At 40.7% G+C, this 25,130-nt stretch overlaps 1 protein-coding gene across 11 annotated transcripts in view; it reads left to right on the top strand.

Annotated features, from left to right (window-relative positions):
• The window catches only part of LOC133416939 (neurexin-3b), a 283,913-nt gene that overhangs the window by 191,512 nt on the left and 67,271 nt on the right, over positions 1–25,130 (top strand). For all 11 annotated transcript variants that reach the window (XR_009770304.1, XM_061704308.1, XM_061704310.1 and 8 more), the window contains one exon: positions 11,082–11,263. Coding sequence is in view for 10 of the 11 variants with exons in the window: in XM_061704308.1 (XP_061560292.1) it covers positions 11,082–11,263 (182 nt within the window). In the remaining variant the exon portion in view is untranslated. The remainder of the gene's footprint in view (positions 1–11,081; positions 11,264–25,130) is intronic.

Below are 25,130 nucleotides of genomic sequence, written 5' to 3'. Positions count from 1 at the left end.
TTTTCCTCATCTTTAGTATAACCACTGTATGCCTCACTGCCATTAGCTCCACCTGAAAGATTCTATTGATTTGCAGTACAAAATGCATAATATTTAAGTGAACTTCCCATGCAGCCTATTGTCTTACACTGCATGTCTCCTCCATTTTGGAAAGGAATGGAGAAAAGAATGTAGTGATTATGGGGGAAGGTCACTATTAAATAGGAAGTTGACACCTTTTCAAACTATGCAGAAAGAATGATGATCGAAGGGAAGCTGTTTCGATTCCCGGTTCCAACCGTCTGCATGTCGAAGTGCCCTTGGGCAAGACACTGAACCCTAGTTTGCTCCGAGTGGGCCTGGCAGCGCCTTGCATGGCAACAGTCGCCAATTGGTGTGTGAATGTGTGTTTGAATGGGTGAATGTGAGGCTTTGGAAAGCGCTTTGGGCACTGTGATAGTGTAGATCAGTGATTCCCAACCAGTGGCACATTTGTGTGACATGAGTGATCTTCAGGTGTGCCGTGGGAAATTATCAAATTTTAATTAACTGCTCAAAAAATTATTCATTTCCAAGAAATAATGTATCTTTGTTCCTCTATTTGTGCCAATGAGGCATTGTGACAGACAGAACAAATAAATGCTCTTCTATTAGATGGCAGGAAGTGCATGCAGTAATTATTGTGTATCTACCTGACATTTTTGTTTGTTGGTGTGCCGTGAGATTTTCCAATTGTAAAATATGTGCCTTCGCTCCATAAAGGTTGGAAATCACCGGTGTAGATAAAGCGCTATATAAGTGCAGTCCATTTACCATTTTGCCCAGCTGGAGCTCAACATTTTTTATTGCTGATGTCATGTTCTTAAAGGTCCCATGCCATCAAAGTCCAACAGACATTGGTCAAAATGAGTCTGTGACATGCTTTAAATTTGACATCTATGTGGTTTGTCAGTTGTACTATGCAATAGTCTTTGAAGATCAAACAACTTGCAAAACGAGTGGATCTGTATTTGATGTTGTGACGTGGAGTCGCTCATCATTATTTAAGTACTGGACCGTATTAAAAACGAAGCTGCCTGGAGAATGGCGAGCAAAGAAATTGCCGTATCTGGTAGGTACTACTTGTTTGCAGCTGTCGGTTGTAGAAGCAAATACGCTATGTGAGCTCACGACTGCCACTGTCATATGCGATATTCAAATGAAGGAGACCAGTCATCCAATCAGTGCAAAGCTTATTGAAATATCAACTATCAATGAGGAATCTGGCTGCCTCATATGCCAGGCATAAAATACCAACTACAATACCTTGAAAAACGGCATCCTGGGCTTTTCCAATCCAAATTATCTTGCAAGCCCGATAAAAGGACATCAAAGATTACTTAACAAAAACAAAAACAGAAAATGTTGGCATGGGATATATAAGATCGCAAAGTAGTTGAGAGTGAATTAATTCTACCTCCGCTGATCGCAGCCAAGTGGTGAACTATCTTTGACCCCAATTGTTTCGAGATGTAATTAATCATCAACGCAATAACACACAGATGACAGAATTCTTTCATCAGTTAATTGGTGAATTGATTACTATGCATATCTGTACTACGCGTAGATTCACTGCCAAGAAGCAAGGTCACATCCGTAAATGCTGAATGATGCCCTTTTAGTTATTTTATTGTATATTGCGTAATGTCACACTTTGTATGGTACTGATTCAGGCCTTCCTGCCTGTGCATTACACAACCCTGAAAACGCAAGCCAGATCAGGGTTTAACTCTATCGTGGCAAGCTGAACTGTGATTTATTGTTTTGTGGAAACAGCGGGTTTCATCGAATACATTATTTTGCTGTTTCTTATTAATCATCTCAAATTAGATTTACCAGTAAGTAAATATTGGGATGTTGTTGATTTCAAGAAGAGATTCAGCTTCTTGATAAAATATGCATTTTCTTTTTCTCTCCAATTCACATTTTCAAATGTATTTGTAGTGTACATCCAAAACATCCAAAAATATTTTGGCACACTATATTTTATTTGTAACTGCCAGTTTCCATTATAAAAATTACTACTAGTAATGCTAGTGCTCTTACTACCACCACCACCACCACCACCAACAAAAGCAACGTGTGTAGACAATTCGAGCCTAGGTGAACAGAGGGGTTGGCGTTCCAATGGTACTTTATCAATGTGGTTTGAAATGAACACAAGTTAACTACCATCCAGAAAATGCTTGAGACGGTTGCTTAGTGTAAATGTGACAGTCAGTTTGACAAAGAGTCAATCTTTTCTGGCTCATTACATTCTGTGCACAGCCAATTTGAGGCAAATGTCAAAATCCATTTGCCACTGCGGTTTGTTGACATGTACTGAAAAATGACTCCGCAACACAATGTGCCTCGATAGAAGAGTTAGGTCTTTCTTCTTTTGTTTTGAAACATGACCTTTATCACACAGCAGGATATATTATTGTCCAACAAGGGAGATGAATCTAATTAAAACTAAATCAAGTATAGATCATTACATTTGTACACCCACATAAAATAAATCGTGATAGTAAGTCCAAATCCCAAGGTTTTTTGATCCTTTAGTCCTGTGTCCTTTTTCACGAGTCAAAATTCTATATCTATTGTTTTCACCTGCCAGTGCTGCAAAGCACAATACAGAAACCACATTGAACTGCGGTGATTTATGTTTGGACCGTAAAGTTTGATAACATTTATATTGTATATATATATTGAGTATATTGAGCTTGACTTTGGTAGGTCTTGGGATAGCATTGTTGTCTTCTACTGTATTATTCGGTAAGGGCCTTTCGGTCATTGCAAAGACAAACGGGCAAAGTATAAAGCGGGATTCTCAACGGGCACCACCATCCTCAAGGGAAGATTCAATTATAAATGATGCTTCCAGTCTGAGCCATATTTGAATGCCTTATTCTTTTGGGGATCTTCTTGGCCTAATCCTCTGCAGGGTTTGGGAGGGGGGGGGGGGGGGGGGGGGTCTGTCACTCAAGTGATACGCGTCACACACTTTCCTTCACATTCTCATGCATCATGAACGATGGGAATTAAGGCAGAAACTTTGGTCCTAATGTTTGAAAGAAAATCAAAAGAATATATATTCTTGGGATGGAAAGAATTGTCAGTCAGGTTTTAGGGATTGGCTTGCATATGCCCAAGCACGACAGATAGTCTTTTTTTTTTCTTTTTTTTTTGCTATCTCAAGATGACATTGGCCTGCCTTTGCTGCTTTTTTTGTGCTCTTTTTTTTTTTTTAATTGCACACCCTCACTTGCTTTTATCCCTGTTATCACTCACCAAAAATTCTACCGTTGCAGTATTAAAGGCAGTAGAGAGGTTTTCTTTGTATCCTAGAATGCTGCATGGATCTCAGCATCACCCCTTCGTCCCTCCCTCCTGCCCTGTCTATGAAATCCTCTTTGTCATTCTTCCTACTTTCCGATCCACTGGGGTTGACTTCATCAGACTGTTTAAACCCTCCAAAACAACTACAAAGATAACACAATAGGAGCGTGACCTAAGTTGTCTACTCATGCCACAACGATTGGTTAATAGGTATGTTCTCCTCATTTTTACCATTCTATGCTTTCAACTTTGTGGGAAGACTTTGGGAAAGCCCTTTTTTTCCCCCCAGCATGACACAGTCCAAGTTGTTGCTGTTGTGACTTTCGGCTAGTCCCATCCCGGCTCGCCGCAGCAAGTCACTTGCATAATTTGGATGCCCTTCCTGATGCAACACACCTATTTATTATTATTATTATTTTATTATTATTATTGTCTGGATAGTAAGGCACTGACAGGGAATCAAACTGAACCACTATACCACCTGTCCAAGTAGGACTTTATTTATTTATTTACTTTCATTTTGTACACTTGATTTGATATGTTTAAACATTGTTCTTAATGTATGGTATGCTAAAATAGCACTGCATTGGTTGCTGTTGCAGCTGACTCTCCTCAGTAAATCGGCGAGAGAGAAGTTTCTCTGTACTTACCGTAGCACAAACACTCACGTCAACAATTTTGACTTGGTCGCTGAATGGTGATGCTGCCCAGCGGCTCATACTATCACTCTGGCTGCCGGAGCTGCTTGGCAAACCAAGCAAGAAGATGCCTGAGCTTTGCTGCGTGTTGCATTTGCTATGAAGAGAGTTATCCTTACAACCCACTGTGAGCATGTTCAGCCTGGGAAAAAACTGGAGGCAAGTGGATTTATTTCCTGCAAGTATTAGGTTTTTTTTTTTTGGTTTTTTTTCATAAGGGATTGCTTTGATTTCAAACTTCAATACTTGGAAAAAAATCAAAAACGAACTTTTTGGACTAAGTATGTTTGCTTAATGAAAAAAAGTGCCTAATTTAATAATAGCAGATACAATTTGCCACAATTCAGCAGACTACTTCCAGATATTTGGCCTCTTCAACAGTTCTTTTGAACAAATTGGCTCTAGAGCTGACATTTTCACATTGTCATCAATTATATATATATATATATATATATATATATATATTTTTTTTTTTTTTTTTTTACAAAAACTCCATAGCCTACAGTACTTCCAAACCTTACAGCAAACACATGGTTGAGAGGAATAATTGGGTATTGTGTTTCATTTGATTTTGTGGTTGTCTAATAATGTAGAATTTACAATATGTACAGTATGTTCATTGTGGTTTTATTAAATAAGCAAAAAACCTGGCCATTGTAACTGATCTACAGCTGAAATGCATCGATGGGAAATGGTAGCTCCACAGACTTTCCTCGCATGTAAATAATAACAATCATAATAATGTGCCCTCTTTTCATGGTGAAGTATCAAATTGATCATCAAACTGATACAATACTCCGCCCTCATTAGTTGGCATCGGCATAAAAGTTTCACAATTTTGTGTGCGACCTGCTTCATATATTGGACACATTGCCTTGTAAGACTGTAAAAGTACGAGTCTTGGAATCCGCCCAAAATGCCTGCTTAACCAAAATGACTGACTTCCTATTTAAATCCGTGCATGGATCTTTGAGACAGTTTCTTGTGTCCTGGTATGACACGCATCCACCAGATTTCTTGTCTATTGTTGAAAGCGGTGTCGGGGGCTAAGTTTCTCAAACTTTCTTGACGGTGGAAGTTTGTGCTCACTATAAACATGCCAGGATACACGCACCTACAAAAATATATTTTGTGTATTTTCAGGTATGTTGAGGAACCCAAAAAGTCAACTGAATAAGAATAGACACAGCGATTGTTTTACTGCCTGGTGCTTTGGCCAAATACAGGAAGTCCTCGATTTACGAACGAGTTCCGTTCCTACGCTGGCGACGTAACCCCGGTTTCCGCGTAAGTCGGATTTCACCGTTAAAGTCGAAATGTACGTCGAAATACTTTGTATAAAGAAACTAAAACACGTTAAAATAACAAAATAAGATGCTGTACTTACCATTACTGCTGAGCGGTGGATGGCGAAGAAGGAGGGGAGTCTGTGAGAGCTATTGCTGAGGAAGCATGTGCAGGTTCTACTGGCCACTATGGTGCTGGGGGCAAAATGGCGGAAGTGGCACGGGCGTCGTAAAGTCGAAACGTCGTAGGTCGAGTACGTCGTAACGCGAGGACTTCCTGTACTGTAAAGAAATGCAATGGTGTTTGTGCCTTGCAATGTTACTTAAACCTACATTGACAGTTGGGTCACTCCTGCCATTTTGTTTTTGTTGTGTTAGGGGCTCAAATAATTGTTATTTGTTATACTCAATCAAATCTGATCTGGGAGTCTGATGTAGTTTCCTTTGGAACTATCTTAAGAGCAAATTTGAGAGAAATAATAGCGACTCTGTTTACTTCTGTCCGTCTCTTGGTTTAATTTTTCACACTTATTTGTTTTTTCCTTTGTATCAATCCATTCAATGTGGCTTTACTCTGTTTTTTTTTCCAATATATATTAAAGAAATGGACAGTGTAAATCATTCAAGGCGTTCCTGTTTTTTGTTTTTTTTACACAGACAGCATGATGACCTTCATCCATCACATTCCCTTTTTTTTAACAGTAACAACAGAAAGACCCAGCTCTATAAAACATGTCATTTGTTAGTATGTATGCTGCTGAAATTCTATTAAAGCATGAAATCATACACACACACCGAGCGAAAGCCACTCAGCCATCAGCGGCATCCCTCACTCGATCCTTGAGGGCACAGGCAACAGTTGGACGTATGAATTATGAAATAGAAGGTCGTAAAATGGAGATGATTCCTCGTGATTACACCCCTCGCTAGCTTGCATTTTGATTCCTCTGTCAACTGTTTGTTATTGTTTATTGCGTCAAGCACAGCAAGCCTGATAATTGCCTTTAAATGGAGCATGAGAGGAGGATCACATTCTTTTTTTCACTTTTTAGACAGCTTTCTTATGTCTGCGGAATTTGACCACATCAAATCGTGTTTGTGTTAATTCTTCATCCCCTGAAGCATACTGAAAGCCTATGTAATAATGGGGTGGGGGAGACAAACGCTAATAAACCTGTGTGTACATGTGAGTAAGATGTAATGATTGCATATATATATGTGTGTGCATTTAAATCATTTCATTCAGACCAGTTAGCCTGCTGTGTTTTCTTGCCTGGTCGGTGAAAAGGCGAAATCGTTTTTTTTATAGCTGCATTTGCATAAGAAACATGACATTATATACATACTGTAATATACAGTACATCAACACATTACGCCTGTCTCCATACATACTTTGTAGATGGGTATCAACACTACCAGCTGCTTCCAAACAGAAGGCTTTATTACAGTTTGATTGTGATGGCTGGACCGGAGTAATTAGCCGGTTTTAACAAATGTGTACCATAGCATCTGTTCGCCTCTTTTTGCTGCTGACGGATAGCGTTGCCTCACACTTTGGCAGTGAAGAGAATGTGCTCACACGGCTGTTAATAATCTTAATTGTAACCAACGGGGATGCATTCAACGTAAGTCACGGAAATCTCTTCTCCGGTGATGACTAAAGTATGATGTTTTTGTTGAAGCAATGTTGACAGCGTAATTCCCCCACTATGTAGAGCACCTGCACGGTTGAGCTTTCTATCACTTGGTTATATAATACATATTTGAGAAAACCCAGAATTCCCTGTGGGATATTTTATGGTCTACTACTCTACATTTCAAGTTATTTTCTAGTTGCTGTGTCCGTATATTTTGTTATATCCACCTGCATAAAAACTGCGTGTCCATCATGTATCTGTGTCTGCAACTTGATTCTTCCATCTTTCTCTTATCTAGTTGGGGTGTGTCACACGAGGTCTTGAAGGACAGCATGTGGTCGTGTTCCGCAGACAGGTGTCCTGACCTTATGTCTGGTCTTCCATGCCTCACGGGTCCACTTGGAAAATAGAGGCCATGACTTTGACTGAAGCTTTCCTCCTACAGTGAGAATCTCTAAATGGAGGCAAATTGCAGATGCAATGAATCACTGCTCCCCATAGACAGGCAGTTGACCAATACCCATTATTTTGGGTTATAGCGGTGTTGTGTGATGTTGTTTTGTCAAGATAGTTGCTGAATGAAGCTGAATTTGCTTTTTGGGGGGGGGGGGGGGGGGGGGGGATTTCTCTCTTCTATATACATTTATGCTCAAATAAATGGAGCCGCTATTTTTCAAATAAGCTCTCACTAATTGGCCAAATTTATGAAAATGAAAGTCTCCTCTGATCCAACCATGTTTTGAAAGTCTCCTCTGATCCAACAGTGTTTTTAAGATAACTAATTTTCACATCTGATTTTATCTTTTAAAAGAAAGTTTGTTTGAATGCATAAAATGAGAGAATGATTTGAATATTTCAAGTATTTTGCAATGGCAATAGAAATGGACTGTTGCTGGCCAATTACTCCCTAAAAATATATCCATGGTATGGTGACCTGGAAGTGCAAAACAATATAACAAATTGTGAAACACTTTTACATTTCAAAAAACAAATTAACAAAGTCAGAAACACGTTTACATTTCAAAATTAACAAAAGCTAAAACACTTTTACATTTCAGAAAACAACTTAACAAAAGGTCACTGATGGTGTAGTGGTGCACTCGCCTGACTTTGGTGCGGGCAGCGTGGGTGCAGTTCCCACTCAGTGACGGTGTGAATGTGAGTGCAATGGTTGTCCGTGTCCATATGTGCCCTGCGACTGACTGGCGACCAGTTCAGGGTGTAGTCCGTCTTTCGCTGGAAGTCAGCTGGGATAGGCTCCAGCGCCCCGTGACCCTAACCAGGATAAGCGGTGTTGAAAATGGATGGAAATGATCAAAAGCCAAAACACTTTTACATTTCAGAAAACACATTAACAAAAGCAGGTTAGGATCATGGTGGCTAAGGCCGGCGCACACCGAGCACCGCCGCTGAACCCGACTGAACTATGGCGCAGTGTGCGTGGTTTGGCAACTGTTTCCTTGACCGGCCGATCGGCCGGCCACTGGTTTTTGACGCCATTAAAAATTCTAATCTCTGTTGCACGGCATCTTAGCGTCAATCAATCAATCAATCAATCAATCCAAATGCACAGAAGCTTTCCCTCACTGTGAAAATATTAATTTCCGGGTTTGCGAGCCGTGCCACCGCGTTGCCTCAGCTCAAGCCATATAGATAGTATGTAAAGCATCAAATGTTGTTTTAAATCAATACTAAATTATATTCATAATGTATAATGTGCCTGTGCATGAAAAAGCGAAGTTTGTGACCAGAATGTAGGTTCAAATGAATGGAGCCGGCAGCTTCCTTTCAAATATCCACATTTTCCCTTTAATCTCGCCAGCATGCTCTCTCTTTCACAACCTGCTCCTTCCTTAACTATTCATCTATCTTTTCATGATTTAAGAAACGTGATCAAGTACAATATATTGTATATACAGCATCAAACGCCTATACAGTCTCGCTGTTCAGGGCGTCCATATATACAATCGCTATTTGGGATGGACATTTCGTAACAACTGCGTAGCCTACCCTTCCCGTGATGCGGGAGCCAATCATGTTGAAGTGGGGCGGGCCTTGGCGAGAACGGATGTGGGATTTCTAAGAATGTCTGCGAAATGGTTTGCTCCATTGTAATTGGTTTCGTCTTTTGTAAAAGTGTTTCTGCTTTTGTTAATGTGTTTTCTGAAATGTAAAAGTGTTTCGGTTTTTGTTAATTTTGCACTTCTAGGCCACTGTACCATGGTCTACTTATGTAGTGTAAAATCTTCAAGCAAACGTGAACCCGCGAAACCAAAGCAACTAGGGGTCATGGAGTCAATGGATGCCTGAAAATGAAGCAGTTCTGTTCAAAATAACTGCTGCAATCTGGGCCCAACAGAAGGCAAAGTTGCCACTTTTTGTAGCTCTCGGGTTCACTGTCTTCTTATTTGCGGATATAATCAGCCGCAGTGATTGTATGTGAGAGGGCACCATGTCCTCACTGGGTGTGCGTGAACACGTGTTTGCACACTTTTCATGCTTGAGCATCACAATGAGCATTTGTGCTGCCATCCGCTTGCCTCGCCTGTGTGCGTCACTGTGTCTGTGCCTATGGCTTCCTGTGTGCGTTTCAGGCCTTCGTACATTGTCCTCCAGAAAGTAAATCTCCTCAATGTGATAATTGGCTCCCTGGAGTGCTTGTGTCTTTGTTGCTTGTCATCATCGTTCCCTCCAGAAAAAAAACAAAAAAGTGAGTGCTAGATGTGATTGGGAAGTTTGCCGGAGAAGCGCATCCTAAATCGGTGTAAACTCTTTTGGCAAGAAGCTATTTGAGGCGACGAGACAGTGAGGGCCAGATCCGGTGGAATGTGGCTGCAGGCTGTGATCTGCTGTCCTCCTGGCATCAGTCAGGTTTTAGACAAGATGCTTCGCCATTCAGGAAATGTGCTATTTTAAGCAGGTCATACACAAAGTAAACATTTGCTTCAATTTGAGAAATGCAAGTGAGTGACTACTATGGTTATATTTTCTAAGGAGGTAATTGCTAGCCTTGTGGATTTGTTACCTGAACGCAAGTAAACAGTTGCTTGAAGCCCACTGAGGGCTTTTTGTTATAATGAAGACGACATTTTGTTTTTTGCAAATTCCATTTCTGACTCTGACTGAGGTTTACAAAATCCTAACCTGTTAGCATATCTGCAGGCAAACAGACACTCATCTGGTGGGTAGAGCCTCACACTCACTCTTACTTGCAGACCTCCATATGTTGGTGTAGTCTCCAGGGTGTTACGGACCACGGAGCAGACGGCTGGCTGCTTCATGGGGGGAAATGTGAGACAGCTGGGCACCCATCACAAGGCCTAAGCAGATGTTTAGGTGACTTGGAAAGCAGTGAAACTGTGAGGGTTACACTGAGGATGGCGAGAAATAAAAGCATTGACGCAAAGACCCAATCGGTCAGTAGTTTTGTTTTTGTTTTGTTCACAACGGTTCAGTGTAAGCAGCCACTTAGTTTTTTTAGGCTGGCCATTGGGTTCATATATTTTTCATCTTTTGAGTATCCTTGCTGGAATGTAGACGACATGGATAAAGCAGCTCAAGGATTATGTTTGATGTAGATTAGGATTATTTAGGAAATAACTCCAACCATCAAAGCAAAAAAGAGGTACTCTTTTTATGCAACGATGAAAATAGTTTGAAAAAAGAATGCAACAAAGTAAAAACGATGCTTCAGGCCAAGCTTGATCTAACTGAAGGCTTTAGTTTCGTCCCCCCCTACTGGTTCCAATTTTGTTGAGTTCAATCAGGCAAGGTTTTCTCTTCTCTCTTTTCCCCTTCTCTGCTTTTTTATGCCAGTGCCTGTTCTTTACTTCTTGATCTCATATATGATACACGAGGATTGGGAGATTTAGTCAGCTCTAGCTAAAATGTTTGCCATTCCCTGAGACAGGGCTATATTTATAGTAAGAGTTGAATATGTCATAGATTAACCTGATGGTGACATCACCTAGTAGGTGGTGATGGACTGATTAGAGGAAATTGGATCAGGTTTTGCCAAAATGTACTTCCTGCTGGTTTGTGTTTTAACCCCCCTTCTTTTTTGATGCCTCTGCATTTCTCTCCCAGAAAAAGTCCCGATCATGTTCCTCATGTTTCCACAGCTGGCACCACCTACATCTTTGGCAAAGGAGGGGGTCTGATCACATACACGTGGCCTAATAACGAAAGGCCCAGCACACGGACAGACCGGCTGGCGGTAGGTTTTAGCACGACCATCAAAGACGGCATCCTCGTTCGCATCGACAGTGCCCCGCGCCTGGGTGACTACATCATGCTCCACATTGTGAGTACCAATGTTTTCTATCAAATAATAGTTTCAAACTGTAAAAACAGACGCATATGTACTGACCTGCCGAGTCAACACATTGAGCCTGTTCACACAAGATCTTAGTACAATTTCAAACAACCGTTTGATTGAGCTATCTATCGATCATTTACTGTATCAGTTATGCTGCTGGAAACACCTGCAGATAGAACTTTAGCATATTGACTTTATTTATAAAGGACTTTGAAAACAACAGCTGTCAAAGAAAGCATTGTACAGAAAAAAATTAAAGTTTACAGAAATGATGAGGAACAAAAGCACCCGAAAAAATGTAAATACCCAAGAACATATAGCATGTTGAACGTCAAAGAATTAGAGTGCATTTTGAAATTGGATTTTAAAAAAACAAAACAAAACAAAAAACACATTTATTGAGGGAGCCCGTGTGATGTATAGTGCTAGCTGTCACTGACAAGGGGCGATCACCTCTGAGCTTGCGAGTGGGCTTTTGGGACAAGTGATAGCATTTGGTCTGCTGACCATAGCGAACAAGATGGAGTATGAGTGGCGATTGTATATGTACTGTATGTATGAAGGTGCAACTTAGACCATTTTAAGATTTTAAAACAAGGATTTTGAAATGGACACGACCAGGAAGCCACCGAAGGAGAGACTGGAGTCATGTCTCGTTTAAAGGGATGCTTGCAGTTTTACAGTAAATCTGGTAGTAACATTTAAATGTAGCCCCGCGTCACTAATTCCACAATGAGACCATTTATTGCGTGCACCCTTTATTATTAACAGCTATCAGTTAACTTCTTATAAGACTTGTATGATGTTAAAACACTACTTAGAACACTACCCGGGGAGTTAATAAATAATGGTTTCAACAGTTTGATCTTTGCTTGCATTATATTTCTTTTACTTCTTATGAAAGCAGATTGGGATTCCCCTTATGTGTTCCGCTGTAGTATACTGCTTAAGTTTTTATACGTCCTACTGAATTCCAATGAGAAAAAGTTGACTTATTGTGGCCCATCACCACTGAATGGAATTGTACAGCTGATCCATAAAAACACCCCAAATGTAATCAACCCCCGTTCCAAAGGTCTCTTTTCCCTCTGCTATTCCATCTTTCTTGTTCTCCACCACACAGAGACTGACTTCAACTTTGACTAATGAGTGTGACTCTCCTTCGAATTCGGGGGAAAGCAAGAGTATGAGCTGGAATTGTCAGCAAGTTGATTGCACTGCCATGCAAGCGTTTTATTAATCTCACCTTGTTTGACTTGTTAATTAGGTATAACGTATTTAAATATTAAACAACAGAAGCTACTGAAAATGCTGTAAATATAGCACTAGATTCTTAGTTGTGGTTGGGGCAAAAGGTGGTTTGAGATGATGCAAAAATAAAAAGATTAGGAGGATCTGCAGTTTCTACAGCAGATTGAAAGTAATTTTCCCCTTAAAGAACTCACCTCATCTCCTGAGTGTTGGCCATGTGGTGCTGGAATGCAGCCATCTGCTCTTCAAAGATGATAGAGAAATGTGTGTGCGCGCGCGCATGTGTACATACAGGTAAGAGACGAAGTGGAACCAGGATGGCAAGAAATTGAAGTGACGTCTTTAACCCGTGGCGTAATTGCCGGTCGCTCCTAAAAGAAGGAAAGGGAATGCATTTTTAATAGTGTCTTTAAAAAACATCAGATAGTAGACTCTCCAAGCACGATATCTCATCATATGGCTGCGGCTTACTGGGTGGCAAATGTGTTCATTCCTTGCAGTCTAGATGCACTAAATGAATTCATGTACGCTAAAAATCAAGTGTAACAACTTCATTAACATATTTAACACTTTTGGAATGCAGAGAATATTGCTACATTTTAAGGGTTGCACGACTTCTGATTTATTTATTTTTTTTAAAACTGATACCAGATAAGTCTAGTCGACGTCAACTAGTCACCGATGATGTCATTGCTATTTTGTCAGCGCAACACTATGGTTAAAAAAAACAATTACAGGTTGAGGGAATGTGTTGCAGTATTCCATATTCACTAGAAATGAAAGCTCACACACAGAATTTACATAGAACATGTACATTAGAACACAAACACATCGACATGGGCTGGGTTAAGGCTCATCCGCTGTGGCGTGATAATATTTCCAGCTTGAAAACAAATCTTGTGTGCTTGTTGCTGGGACAGCCATGTAACGTTTGCACAACTTGGCCAAAAGGGGAAACCTGCGGCCCCCCACAGCAGCGGTATCTGCATGGTGGGAACTTGCACTGTTTACATCTAATCACGGACCTCTTCGTGTACCGTGGAATTATTCCGTGCTCTCCTTGTGTGGGCTGAAAAATTGTTCATAACCCTGCTCGAGCCTGACTTTTTTCCCCATTTCTGGTTCTCTGGTTCACTTAAGAAAAAAGCTGTGCCTTCATCAATGTAAATCAATTAAGACGACTCATTTCATTCAGCGCACTCATCTGTTGCTGCGAGCGGCACTGCCTCCTCCTCAAACTAAAAACAGGTGATTACCTACTCGTCACTCATTTTGGGCGGTCATACTGTGGTAACACAGTGACTTTATTCTAATAAGTAAACGGAAGTGCAAAGGAAATGTAATTATATCTTGATATATAACCTGACTGATATTAACGTTCTGGCACATGATACAATGTTCAATCAAAAATAGAAATAAGAAACAAATACAGATGGCAAGTATAGCTCAGATATACTACTTAATATGTTCTATATACTGTTTTACACTTCTAATCTGAAAGGGTACATTGTTATCATACTATAAATCTCTGCATACTGTATATCTAGTACAGTATACAAATCTACAAGCTGATTACCTCATGGAATGTGATCCACATTATACTTATTCCTGCAGTTCTTAGTGAGGAAAGTTTGGCTTAACAAGAACACTATTTTGCTGTTTGCAGCTGTGGCAATGCTAAATCTGCTGCCAATTTTTATGTGCACTTTAAACTGACACTGACAAGACTTGAGGGAAATGTCATTCCATGATAGTGTCTAACGGAAGACGTCAGGCCCGCTTATCAATGTTGACTTATAATGACATTGAACGAAAAGGTTAGAGGCGTGTCCTTTTTTAATAGAGGTCCTACTAAAGGTCTCATCGGACCTGGAGCCACAACCTTTGGCTTTTGCAATTAGCAGTCGTTATCAGTCTTTTTCAAAATGGTTTATCACACTGTAACTATATTTTGGCCATTATATACCCAGAATAAACTGTAATTCAAAAGTACATCTCTTTTCATTTGTTGGCCTGTTTTTTCTTTTCTTTTTTTTCTTGTCTGTGGAGAATTCAAAATTTATAAACCCTTAACAAAATAAACTAAGAAAAATCCCTAATCACTGCCTTTTATGGTTTCTTCATTATCTCCCCTCCCTTTTTCACAATACCTTCCAGCTTGTTTTGCTAATGCAAATTAAATGGTTGATTGTAGTGTTAATGTCTGACTGCTAAAAACAGCAACGTGCACATTTTGAGATGTAAGGGGGTAATTTAGTGGGTAATTTGCAGAGTGTGTGACATTTCTATCAGTGCTGCAAAATGTTATGTTTAGCTGTATCACAACAAAGTCAGAGAATTCTCTCCCGCCAAGTGTCGTGAATCCCAACTGGATTAATTTGAGCAACAATATTAGCACATTTGACCTGATAACAGGAGCAAAATGTTGATGGCACTCGAGCTTGTAATAAGGACAACAGTATCTATGTCATTGTCCTGGCTGCCTCACATTGTTAGCTTAGGGGTCGGTTGTGTTGATTGAACAGCCAAGCTACGCAACCTTGACTGCATACACAAATGACGAAATAATGTTTGATTTAATATGATGTTGTCATATGCATTGTGACGTTGTTATACAAATGCATTTTGTTAGTGTCGCGTCGACAGTTCTTGCATTTGCTTCATAAGCCCTTGACTGTATTTAGTGCAGTGACTTCAAAGCAAATTTCGTTTCACAACTGTGGGGAAGTAAGACAGCAAACAAACAAAAATAATATCCATTAGTTATTATTATACTCAACTGTACGAATTAAAAAAAAAAAATGCCTGTAATAAAGATAATGTACTAACAAACTACACTTTCTTGTTTAGCCGTCATGTTATAAACCCCCTAACACTAATTGCAAACATTAAACAAACGGCAGTCTCCCATTTATCAGCGGCGAGCTGCTGTAAGGTTCAGCACCTTTTAATGTGATACGCGCCAGAAGCAAACAAGGCTCGTCTGTTCCAAATACCGGCGCTCCTAACTCGGTTCAAATGACAGCAGCATATCTCTTTGCTGTAAACTCATAATTGATTTATTCTATCACCCTCCCCTGCCATCAGTCAAACTCCCTTTTCCTTACTCTACAACATTCTTATGCATTGGCTAATAAAAAAAATGTGTGCAGAAGATGCATAGTTCATGCATTCACTTCTAAAATCTGTTTCCACAATGTAATGCCTCGCCATTTTTTTTCTTTCTACATCAGCAAACCCGCAATGTGATGTTTGATGTGTACCGTAGCTTGTCAGGCAAAGCTAGAAATGACCATGGCCTCTTTTTAACATTGGAGCTTCTTATCTGACTTTGTATTTTCCAATCTCGCACACTTAATTCCTCTTAAAGAAATAGAGCTGAAGGAAGCATATAGCCCGCCACCTTTTTCAAATCTCTTTGCTCGTCAGCCACATTTTTGTAACATGGTGAATAAAAAGAAGAATGTGCTATTTGTAGCTGTAACATCAGTTTGAAATAAATGGTAGTAGCACGATTACTAATGCTAACACAACCTGGCTGGTTCACCTACGGTATGCACTGCCAACTATACATTCATTCATTCATGTTCCGTACCGCTTTATCCTCACGCGGGTCGCGGGCGTGCTGGAGCCTATCCCAGCCATCTTCGGGCGAGAGGCGGGGTACACCCTGAACTGGTCGCCAGCCAATCGCAGGCCACATAGAAACAAACAACCATTCGCACGCACATTCACTCCTACGGGCAATTTAGAGTGTTCAATCAGCCTCCCACGCATGCTTTTGGAACGTGGGAGGAAACCGGAGTACCCGGAGAAAACCCACGCAGGCACGGGGAAAACGTGCAAACTCCACACGGGCGAGGCCGGATTTGAACCTGGGTCCTCAGAACTGTGAGGCAGGTGTGCTAACCATTTCCACCGCCAACGATACAGTACATGTGAATTATTATTTGTCATGGAAAAGCCACACAACCTCTCTCTTAGGCACATACATGCACAGTAGTTGACACATTTTTATAAAGATATTGACATGTTAATTGTGTGGCATGTACAGCAAACCAACAAAAGCGTCTCCACCCTGCTGGGTACCGCGCGTAAATCTAATCATTAATATTTGATTCCACTGGTTTTAAACCACAAAATAATCCCAAAAGGGAAACTTTTCGAACGTCTTGCGAGCCGAGACACGCGGGGTCTGGCCGTCTTGCCTGGGAACTTTTTGGAATCCTTTTTTCCTTTCTTCTTCCTTTCCGCCAAATCCACCTGTTCCCGGTGCGGACCGAGCCGGCCGAGCACCCGGAAGCCTGACCCGCCTGCCTCAAACGTGTTCAAGACACGTAAATCCAGCATTGCGGTCTACTAAAAGTACAGATTAGTGCATATTTGGGTTTAAATTAACGAGAACAGGAATCCCCAGCTATCTGAATTCACTACACACTCATTCTACCAATCTCACATCATCAAGTCAGTTTCCTTTGCCAATGTCCGTCTGTACTTTGTTTTGTGTTTTTCAGTGTTGTTCCCTGTAGATTCCCCATGTTAGATCATTAAATTTTCCATCAAATTCACGACCTGCATTGCTGTGTGTGTTTGGGTTCGAGGAAAGAAACCTCTGGCCGTCTAGAACTCTTATCAAAACTTCATAAAGTGTAGCAACCTTCAGATTACGAGATTGATAACAAGGTTTCCCGTCGCTTTTCCTATATTTTATCCCCATAAAAAGCGATGTGGTGCCCCTTTTGCTAGGTAAAATATCTAACGCTGTAATTTAAAATTACGCTAAACCGGAAGTAACGCAGGCGTCGCTTCCATCTTATTCTTTTCGCCTAAGTTAACTACGTTTCTAGTTAACCCGTATACGCTACATTGCTAATAATTGAACTAGTCAGTGTCTTTTGATAAGTTAAAGGCGCCAACTAAAGTTTAGATGATGTTGTCTGCGACAGACACTCGATTTTTTGTCAGGCTAATTTTATGTGGTGTCGGTCGTTTTCCAAACAGTTTCTGTCAACTACTTCCCATTACCATCTGTATTCACATGACTTATGATAATACATATTTTTTCCCCCCTTACTATCTTGTTCTGTTGCAGACTTTTTGTTATATACTTCAATTCAGAATTGTATTCTACCTTTTGAAGATCCTCTTGAAAGACCATCAAAATAGAGCATCGGTGTTTAAAGGCTGATTGAAACAGCATATGCCTTGTGCCTGGCGGTGTTGTGTTGTGTTGTGTTGTGTTGTGTGTTGTTACTCAGCAAGTATAGATGCTTTTCAGTGCTGCTGTTAGAAGACTGACTGTGATGGAATTGGAGACTGCTTTTACTTGTACTTTTCTCACCGAGCTTATTTGCTGGGTGTGCAAACTGGTTTAAATGTAAAACTTTGCATCCAAAGAAAAAAATAGTTGAAATAGAAAATCGAGTTGACAGAATAATAACAGAAGGATGTTGCCTGTGGTCATTAAAAATGACCGCCCATGTCAGGTACTTTGACTTAAATAAAAAGATGCGCCAACACACTTTAAATGAAAACACAGAAAACCTTTTTGCACAGCCAGCCCATGCATGGATATACACAAACATATGTAGCACGAGCCCTCTTTATTTCTCCCTGTTGGCCTCTCGTACAACCCCACCCATGCGCTTCCACAGCCTCCAACTAATTCTCACGCCAAAGTACGCTGGCGCTGACACTACAAACATGACCCAAAGGCTGTTCTAGGATATCAGCCCTGTCAATCAATGTCAAATACAAGCACTGTGGGGGGATCATTTATGTAGCAGACCCACACAAAATATGGACCGCATAGCCGGACAACTCTGATCTCATGACAATAACAACAAGTAATAACTGCTCAAGTAGGATAAACAGCCTTCTTAATGCAACGCACCCATGCGGTCTCGTGGCCTTAGCCTTTGCCTTGCTCATGAAAATTCAGTGAGGGAAAAGGAACACTCCATCGCCTCCTCCTCACATTGCTCTCTGACAGTCACCCCTCCGAGGGATGCTCATGTTGGCATAAAGTTGGACATGAATCCCATTCTCACATGATGAAGAAAAATAGTAGATGTTGATGGAAAAGAGAGAGGGAGCAGACACTCTTTAGCCTGAACAAATACAGTACAACACTGTGCTTTCACACAGGCACTCTATACAGTAGTTGGTTTCGCACGTGCATGTGTGTGTTTAGTGTTCAATTAGTACATGTGCAAGTAAATTAGAGTCATAAACAGTCACCTGGTCTTCAAGACCTTCTCTGCTGGCCTAAGCACTATCAGAAGCACTGACCGACATTACCAACTTACATTAAATTGCATTCATTCTTTTCCAGCAGCTTACTATCGTCATTAGATGGCATGTGTCTAAGCTGCCCAGCTTTCATTTGTGTGTGGGTTGATTTTATTGATGATTAGAATTTTTTTCTCTCTCTCTCTCGTTCAATCAGATTTCAGCTTCTATCTGTTCCCATGTCAGGACCCAGGGCCTTCAGAATCCCAAGTGCTGGTGTAGAACACAATATAGTCCAAAACTGTGGCTGTTTTTTTTGTTTGTTTGTTTTTTAACCAATAAGATTTCAGATTCACCGCGTTCACGTCACATTACACCTTCACTGAGGCAAAGAGTGTTGTGGGTATTTTTCTGTTCCCTGATTTGTTAATCAGAGCTAGCAGGATGAATGTCGGAGACTGACATGATTAAAAATTCATTTTCAAGCCGGACTTTTCAAGAAAAAGTGTACATTGTGAGGATAGGTCAGACCATCACCATTGATGGTTGGCTTGTTTCCATTTGCTACTTTCTCTCTGCACTTTCAGAGCAGCATGTATGAGCGCTACTTACAGCTAGTTTACAGGCAGGAGCAGAAGAAAGGAGGTGGATTTTACCTATAAATAAACATCTCGAGAGAATATGATATATTTTATTTAGTTGTCATGTTTTTGTCACGTTATTACATACATATCTATTGTGGACTGCTCAAAATGACACAGTGTGGACATTTGGAGTTGTTCGGAGCAAAATAATGGGTTAACTTTCATAATAATGATATTCATCCTTAAAATGCAAAAAAACGCCTCTCAACAAAACTTGAAAGGACCGTAAGATGCCAGGGAAATGCATATGCTTCTCAGCCCACTGCGGACCGCCTCCAAGTTTTACCATGGCCAACTAGGTTTCTCACCAGCACCGTCCGTGCCTGTGTGGCAAATTTTCGAATATTATAAAAATCTGTGTTCCAGGTGACCTGAAACATGATTGCCGTGGCTGCCGAGAACATCATGTAAACGTAGCATTACCAAAATTCACACAGCATACATACGGTATGTCGGTGCATATTCAGGAGACTGTTTCGTCCGCGAGGAAAAGCAGTAGAATGTCTCTGACATGCATATCACGGTGTTTCCAGTTGTTTTTGTAGGTCTGTGTGAATGGGGATCATCCAACCTTGTCATCCGTATTGTGTAAATGCTTAAACCTAGATTTGACCTATGCAGCTGGGTTCAAAGTGAAATATCGCATTGGAGATGAACTTGAAAATGCCAAGAATAAGAGAAGAAGAGAGGAGTTTGGGAGTACAACACAAGTGTTTTCCAATTCAAAGCAAGATCAGACACAAACGTGGCACAGCACGCCCAAACACTGACTGTGAATTTCAAATGACGTGTTGCCTTTCTGTCAGTCTCTAACCCCTACATCACCCGCTTTCTCCTTCTAATCTCCAACCCTTTCTTCCTCCTCGCTTTCTTCTTGGCGCCACAGTGTCACAACATGATTGTTTTCACACTAAAGAGCCCATTGTGGTAGTCTCAGCGGGCCGGCCAGTTGGTTTAAATTCGGCTGGTGTGTGAGTTTCACAGAAAAGCTCCTAAAGGCCCAGATTATAGTTATCGACAGCCTGGAGACTTTAGATTGTTAACTCACATGATAGTAATTACAAAAAAATACATGGCTATTTTGTTATTGACAATATTTCTTTACAACTTAAATTTTTCATGGGTCTCCTTGTGATCGGACTCACCGAAAATAAATCATCAATGTGGGGTGCTGATGGTAATTTCGCCCAATAGAAATACCTGGAAAAAAAACCTGAGTTGGATACCTGGGGCCAATGGCCCCTCGCCCTCCCCTTGGCACACCACTGCCTTTACCTGCCATTGTAGGCAGGTAAAGACAACTGTGAATCATTGGATTCACAGTTGTCTATCCTCTGCCGCAGAATACACCTTTGGATCACTTTCTGATTTTGGGATTTATTGACAAGACTAAACATGCACCAAAATCCACCCATCCAGCCATCCATTTTCTTCCACGCTCGTCCTCACTAGGGTCGCGGGCTGCTAGAGCCTATCCCAGCTATCTTCGGGCGGGAGGCGGGGTACACCCCGAACTGGTCACCAGCCAATGACAGGTCAGATAGAAACAAACGATACAGTCATGTAATTCTAATCATTCGGGTCAAACCAACATTACAACAGGACAGAAATAATGAGTCCTAACTCACTGTAATTAAATTACTTCACACACACCGAAGCTTTAGAGCATGATTCGACAGAACGCCGGTCCAACCGTTAGTGCTAGCACTAGCTTGGTCGGCTACATTACGTTTTGTTGCCTGCTTGCGAGCCGTATCATATTAAAAGTACGTGAACATACATCAAGCAAGCCTATCTTGAATTAAAGTCCTCATCTCGAGCACCGGTGACCACCAGCACACGTTTTTTTCCCCCTATTTTGTTCTTATAATACACACGACACAATCGATTGTTGTTGTCGTGGGCGTAGTAACGAGTGTATCCGGTCACGTTTGAGTTGACAAGATAAAGCCCAGTGATCGTAAAAGACGGGATGCGGTGATATCGGAATACAAGATTTTATTGCAGTCGTCTGACATAGTGCAGTCGTGAAAGACCAAATTTGTCTTGTACTCTGATCCGTGCATTACGTGTTGTCTGTCCCACACCGCCGACTTTTTTAAAAAAAATTTAATATATAACTTTATTGGCTGTCAGATATTTACAATACTATGTCAAAAGACACACGACAAGGCTAAAAATAAACCAGGTTTTGGATTCAAATATACTGTACACGATGGCGACGCGGAGTAAATGTCTTTTGCGGAGCCATTCAATGACGCCGAATTATGACATTAAAGCCGATCAGCATAAAATGCTAATTATCGGCCGATCAGATTGGTGTAAACTCTATCCAGTACAGTACTTTAAGTAAAGTTCAGTAGAGTTCAGTTGTATTTAACTTTTAATGGCAAAATATTTGCATTTAATATTTTAGAACTGTTTGTTTTCAAACATTTATTTAGGTATATTTTTTTTACTTTTATTGGCAATACATTTAATCATTAAGTACATTTTTAAGCATAGTTTTAATGTTTAAACTCTGCTTAATGTTGCGGTGTATTGCAATAATACCCAGTATACTTTTTTGTTTTTAGCAATGAAACCTAATTTTTATAAAGATTTTGGCCTACTACACTACTGTATATTCATGTGGCGGTACTTGCAGAGTTAAGTATTTTTTTAAGTGGCACTTTGTGTCAAAATAAAATAAAAGGGAAGCACTGTCTTAAACTATACACCATTTTTTAATAAAAAAAAATTCGGACTGGAGTGGACCTTGTTTCCCTTGAGAGCTTCATTCATTACTTTAATATCCTTTATTAAGCCAACTCCAGATGCTGTCTAATGTTTGCCTGAGTGATAAACGAGACAGCTGTTGATGAGTACCTCATGAAAGATATGTGGGACACACACACACACACACACACACATTCATGCACAGTCTCGCATAAACACGCAACAGGGTGCCATCTCATCTCCAAATATAGTCTTAAATCGTCAAGTCTCAGCATTCTGAACTCTCTGCAGTCACCTGAGCCTTCTTAAGACAGCAAAAGAGAGGAAGAGAATTGGAATGGGAGAAAGGAGACTCCAATTTTCGCAAATTGACTCCCTTTTGGATTCTCAACAACAAGAATGATGAGATGCATTTGAGCCTGCTCAAGTGATAAATGTCAACATTAGAAAATACATCTAGCAGAAAGACTGCAAAAGAGCTGCCTTTCAACATACCAATGGTGTGGTAGATTACCTCACTCCTAAGCACAAATACACATATTATGCTGATACAGTATGTACACACTGCAAATGCATTCACTGAGAATTAAGCTCCTAATGGTTAAGTGGAAAATGCTGGAAGTTATTTATTTATTTATTGTAAAAAAAAATTCAGGGGATGAAATGCGAGTGTGGGACTCCATCAGAGATCAAGGGTGAATGTGAAAGCGGGTACCAGTGCATCCTTCAGAGTGCAACTTAGTATTGACTTAATCTTCCTATTATTGACTCTCACCATGACAAAGCCTCATGAAGTCTTTCATCAGAATCAGAATCATCTTTATTTGCCAAGTATGTCCAAAACACACAAGGAATTTGTCTCCGGTAGTTGGAGCCGCTCTAGTACAACAAACAGTCAATTTACAGAACACTTTGGGGACATAAAGACATTGACAAAAAACAATTGTGCAAAAAGATGCAGAGTCCTCTAGCACTTAGAGCAGTTCGAACGACTAATATTGCAATAGTCCGGTGCAATGACCATTGTGCAGGGATCATCAGAAAACCAATCTATAAAGATAAAAGATACTGTATTTCCTACTGGATGGAGATTATAGAGAATTATTAGAAACACAGAGTCACAGATGGTTATAGAATATGTCTGACTTTTATTGATCCTCAAATGTTCAGGGCAGGCAGCAGGGCAGATGGCAGCCGAGTCTTGTATCTTTGCATCTCTTGTCGTCCTCCTTCGGCTTCACTGTTATTGTCGAGAAAAAAGAAAGTTCCGGTTTTCCATCCATCCGTTTTCCGAGCCGCTTCTCCTCACTAGGGTCACGGGCGTGCCGGAGCCTATCCCAGCTATCATCGGGCAGGAGGCGGGGTACACAGTTCCGGTTTGGTTATTCTCTTAAATGCTTGAAAGCACATACAGTACATACACATACATGTTCTGTCAGGTCAGGGACCATGATGCCACTGCAGTCAAAGCCCTTCAATATAATTCTGTCCAAGCTGAACAAAAACCTTGTGACCTTTTCTTCCGTGACATTGTGTATGTCTGTGTGCGTTGTTGGTCACAGGGTGTTCTGTATGCTTCCTTTCATGTGTGTAGTTCTTATAGTCACGTCAGCGACTGAATTGCTGTACGCCTCCATATGAACTGCAAAAAAAATGTCTGACATGATCATTTTAACGTGACAAAGAGTGTGTTTGCAACATCTTCCAATACAGATTATGCAATTATGCATGTTTCAAGGAAATAAGAAGTTCTGTATTGTTTTCCTAACTTGTGCTGGCCATTTTCCAGCAGGCTTCTGTCTGGACAGCAAATAATGCCATTTGGAGCGAAGAAGGACCATGTGAGTCATTGAATTTGCCTTTCGCTCTGAAAAAGCCTCCAAGGGAGTGATGTATGTGCACCAATGCTGCCACTCAGGGAAAAGCATAACTTTGAATTTCAAAAATACTAAAATTGCCAATGGATCATGTCCAAGAATGGGGGTAACCTTCAATAATCATCTAAATTGGATTTTTGGATTTCCTTTATGCCCACAGGTACCGTCTTAACAGTGTATCATGCTTCTCGAAAGTATTGTATTTTAACTTGACAATTTTGACTTTTTTCGACAGACAACACCTTGTCCTCTCACTTGGTTATAGGAAAAGCTAAGGGTCCTATCATTATTTCTTAATATGGCAAAAACCTTGGCTGTTGCCATCTTGTAGTGAAATTAAACCTTGAATCACCTCAAGGTTTAATTTCACTTAACCGAGTTTGATGTAATGTGGCTGGTGTGCCAATTTGCATCTATCCTCCGAAAACTATCAATATAATGCATTATTGTTGTGAGCTTGTGAAAACATGTTCCTCCATATCGTTACAAATTGAGAGGTTTAAGTAGACTTTAAAAGATTATCATCGTTACCGAGCAATCTGTTTTAAGTCTTTTTGCGTTGTATCTTATTTCCACAGACATAAAACATTTCCAAACGTATTTTACCTGCGTTGATGTCACCTTTTGCAAACGAAAGACACTTAAATACTGTATAGGATGTATGTTTTTATGCAACGTAATGTGCGAACTGTTCGGAATAGAGAGCAATTACTGATCCTAGCGATCCCCTCCCCACTTGACAACTTCTGCGTAACCTGTTGTCAGCTACGGCTCAGTAGAGCACAGGCTGGCAAAGAGGGAGGGCAAGGGAGGACATTTATGGGAGAGATGGAACATTGATGTTTGCAGTGAGTGACAGACAGAGAGAAGGACTACAGATATATAGGGAAAACAGGCAGGCCAAATCAGTGCTGTGTGTCTAATCTCGCTTCAGGGGACAGCGGTTTAAGGACTCCTTCTATGACAGATAAACATGCCTTACACACATCCCCACTGCGCCTCTGCAGCATCTGGTGGAGGGACACAAGCGGCACCTTGCTTCCAAACACCTTAAGCATTGATAGATGTTGATGGTGGTGGTGGGTAGAGGGACCTGGGAGGAGAGCAGCATTTGTTCTACTGTGGTAAACA

This window comes from Phycodurus eques, chromosome 18 (genome assembly GCF_024500275.1).
Source record: "Phycodurus eques isolate BA_2022a chromosome 18, UOR_Pequ_1.1, whole genome shotgun sequence".
Lineage (NCBI taxonomy): Eukaryota > Metazoa > Chordata > Actinopteri > Syngnathiformes > Syngnathidae > Phycodurus > Phycodurus eques.
Note: the sequence above shows the minus strand (reverse complement) of the source record. Positions and strands in the feature narration are given on the sequence as shown.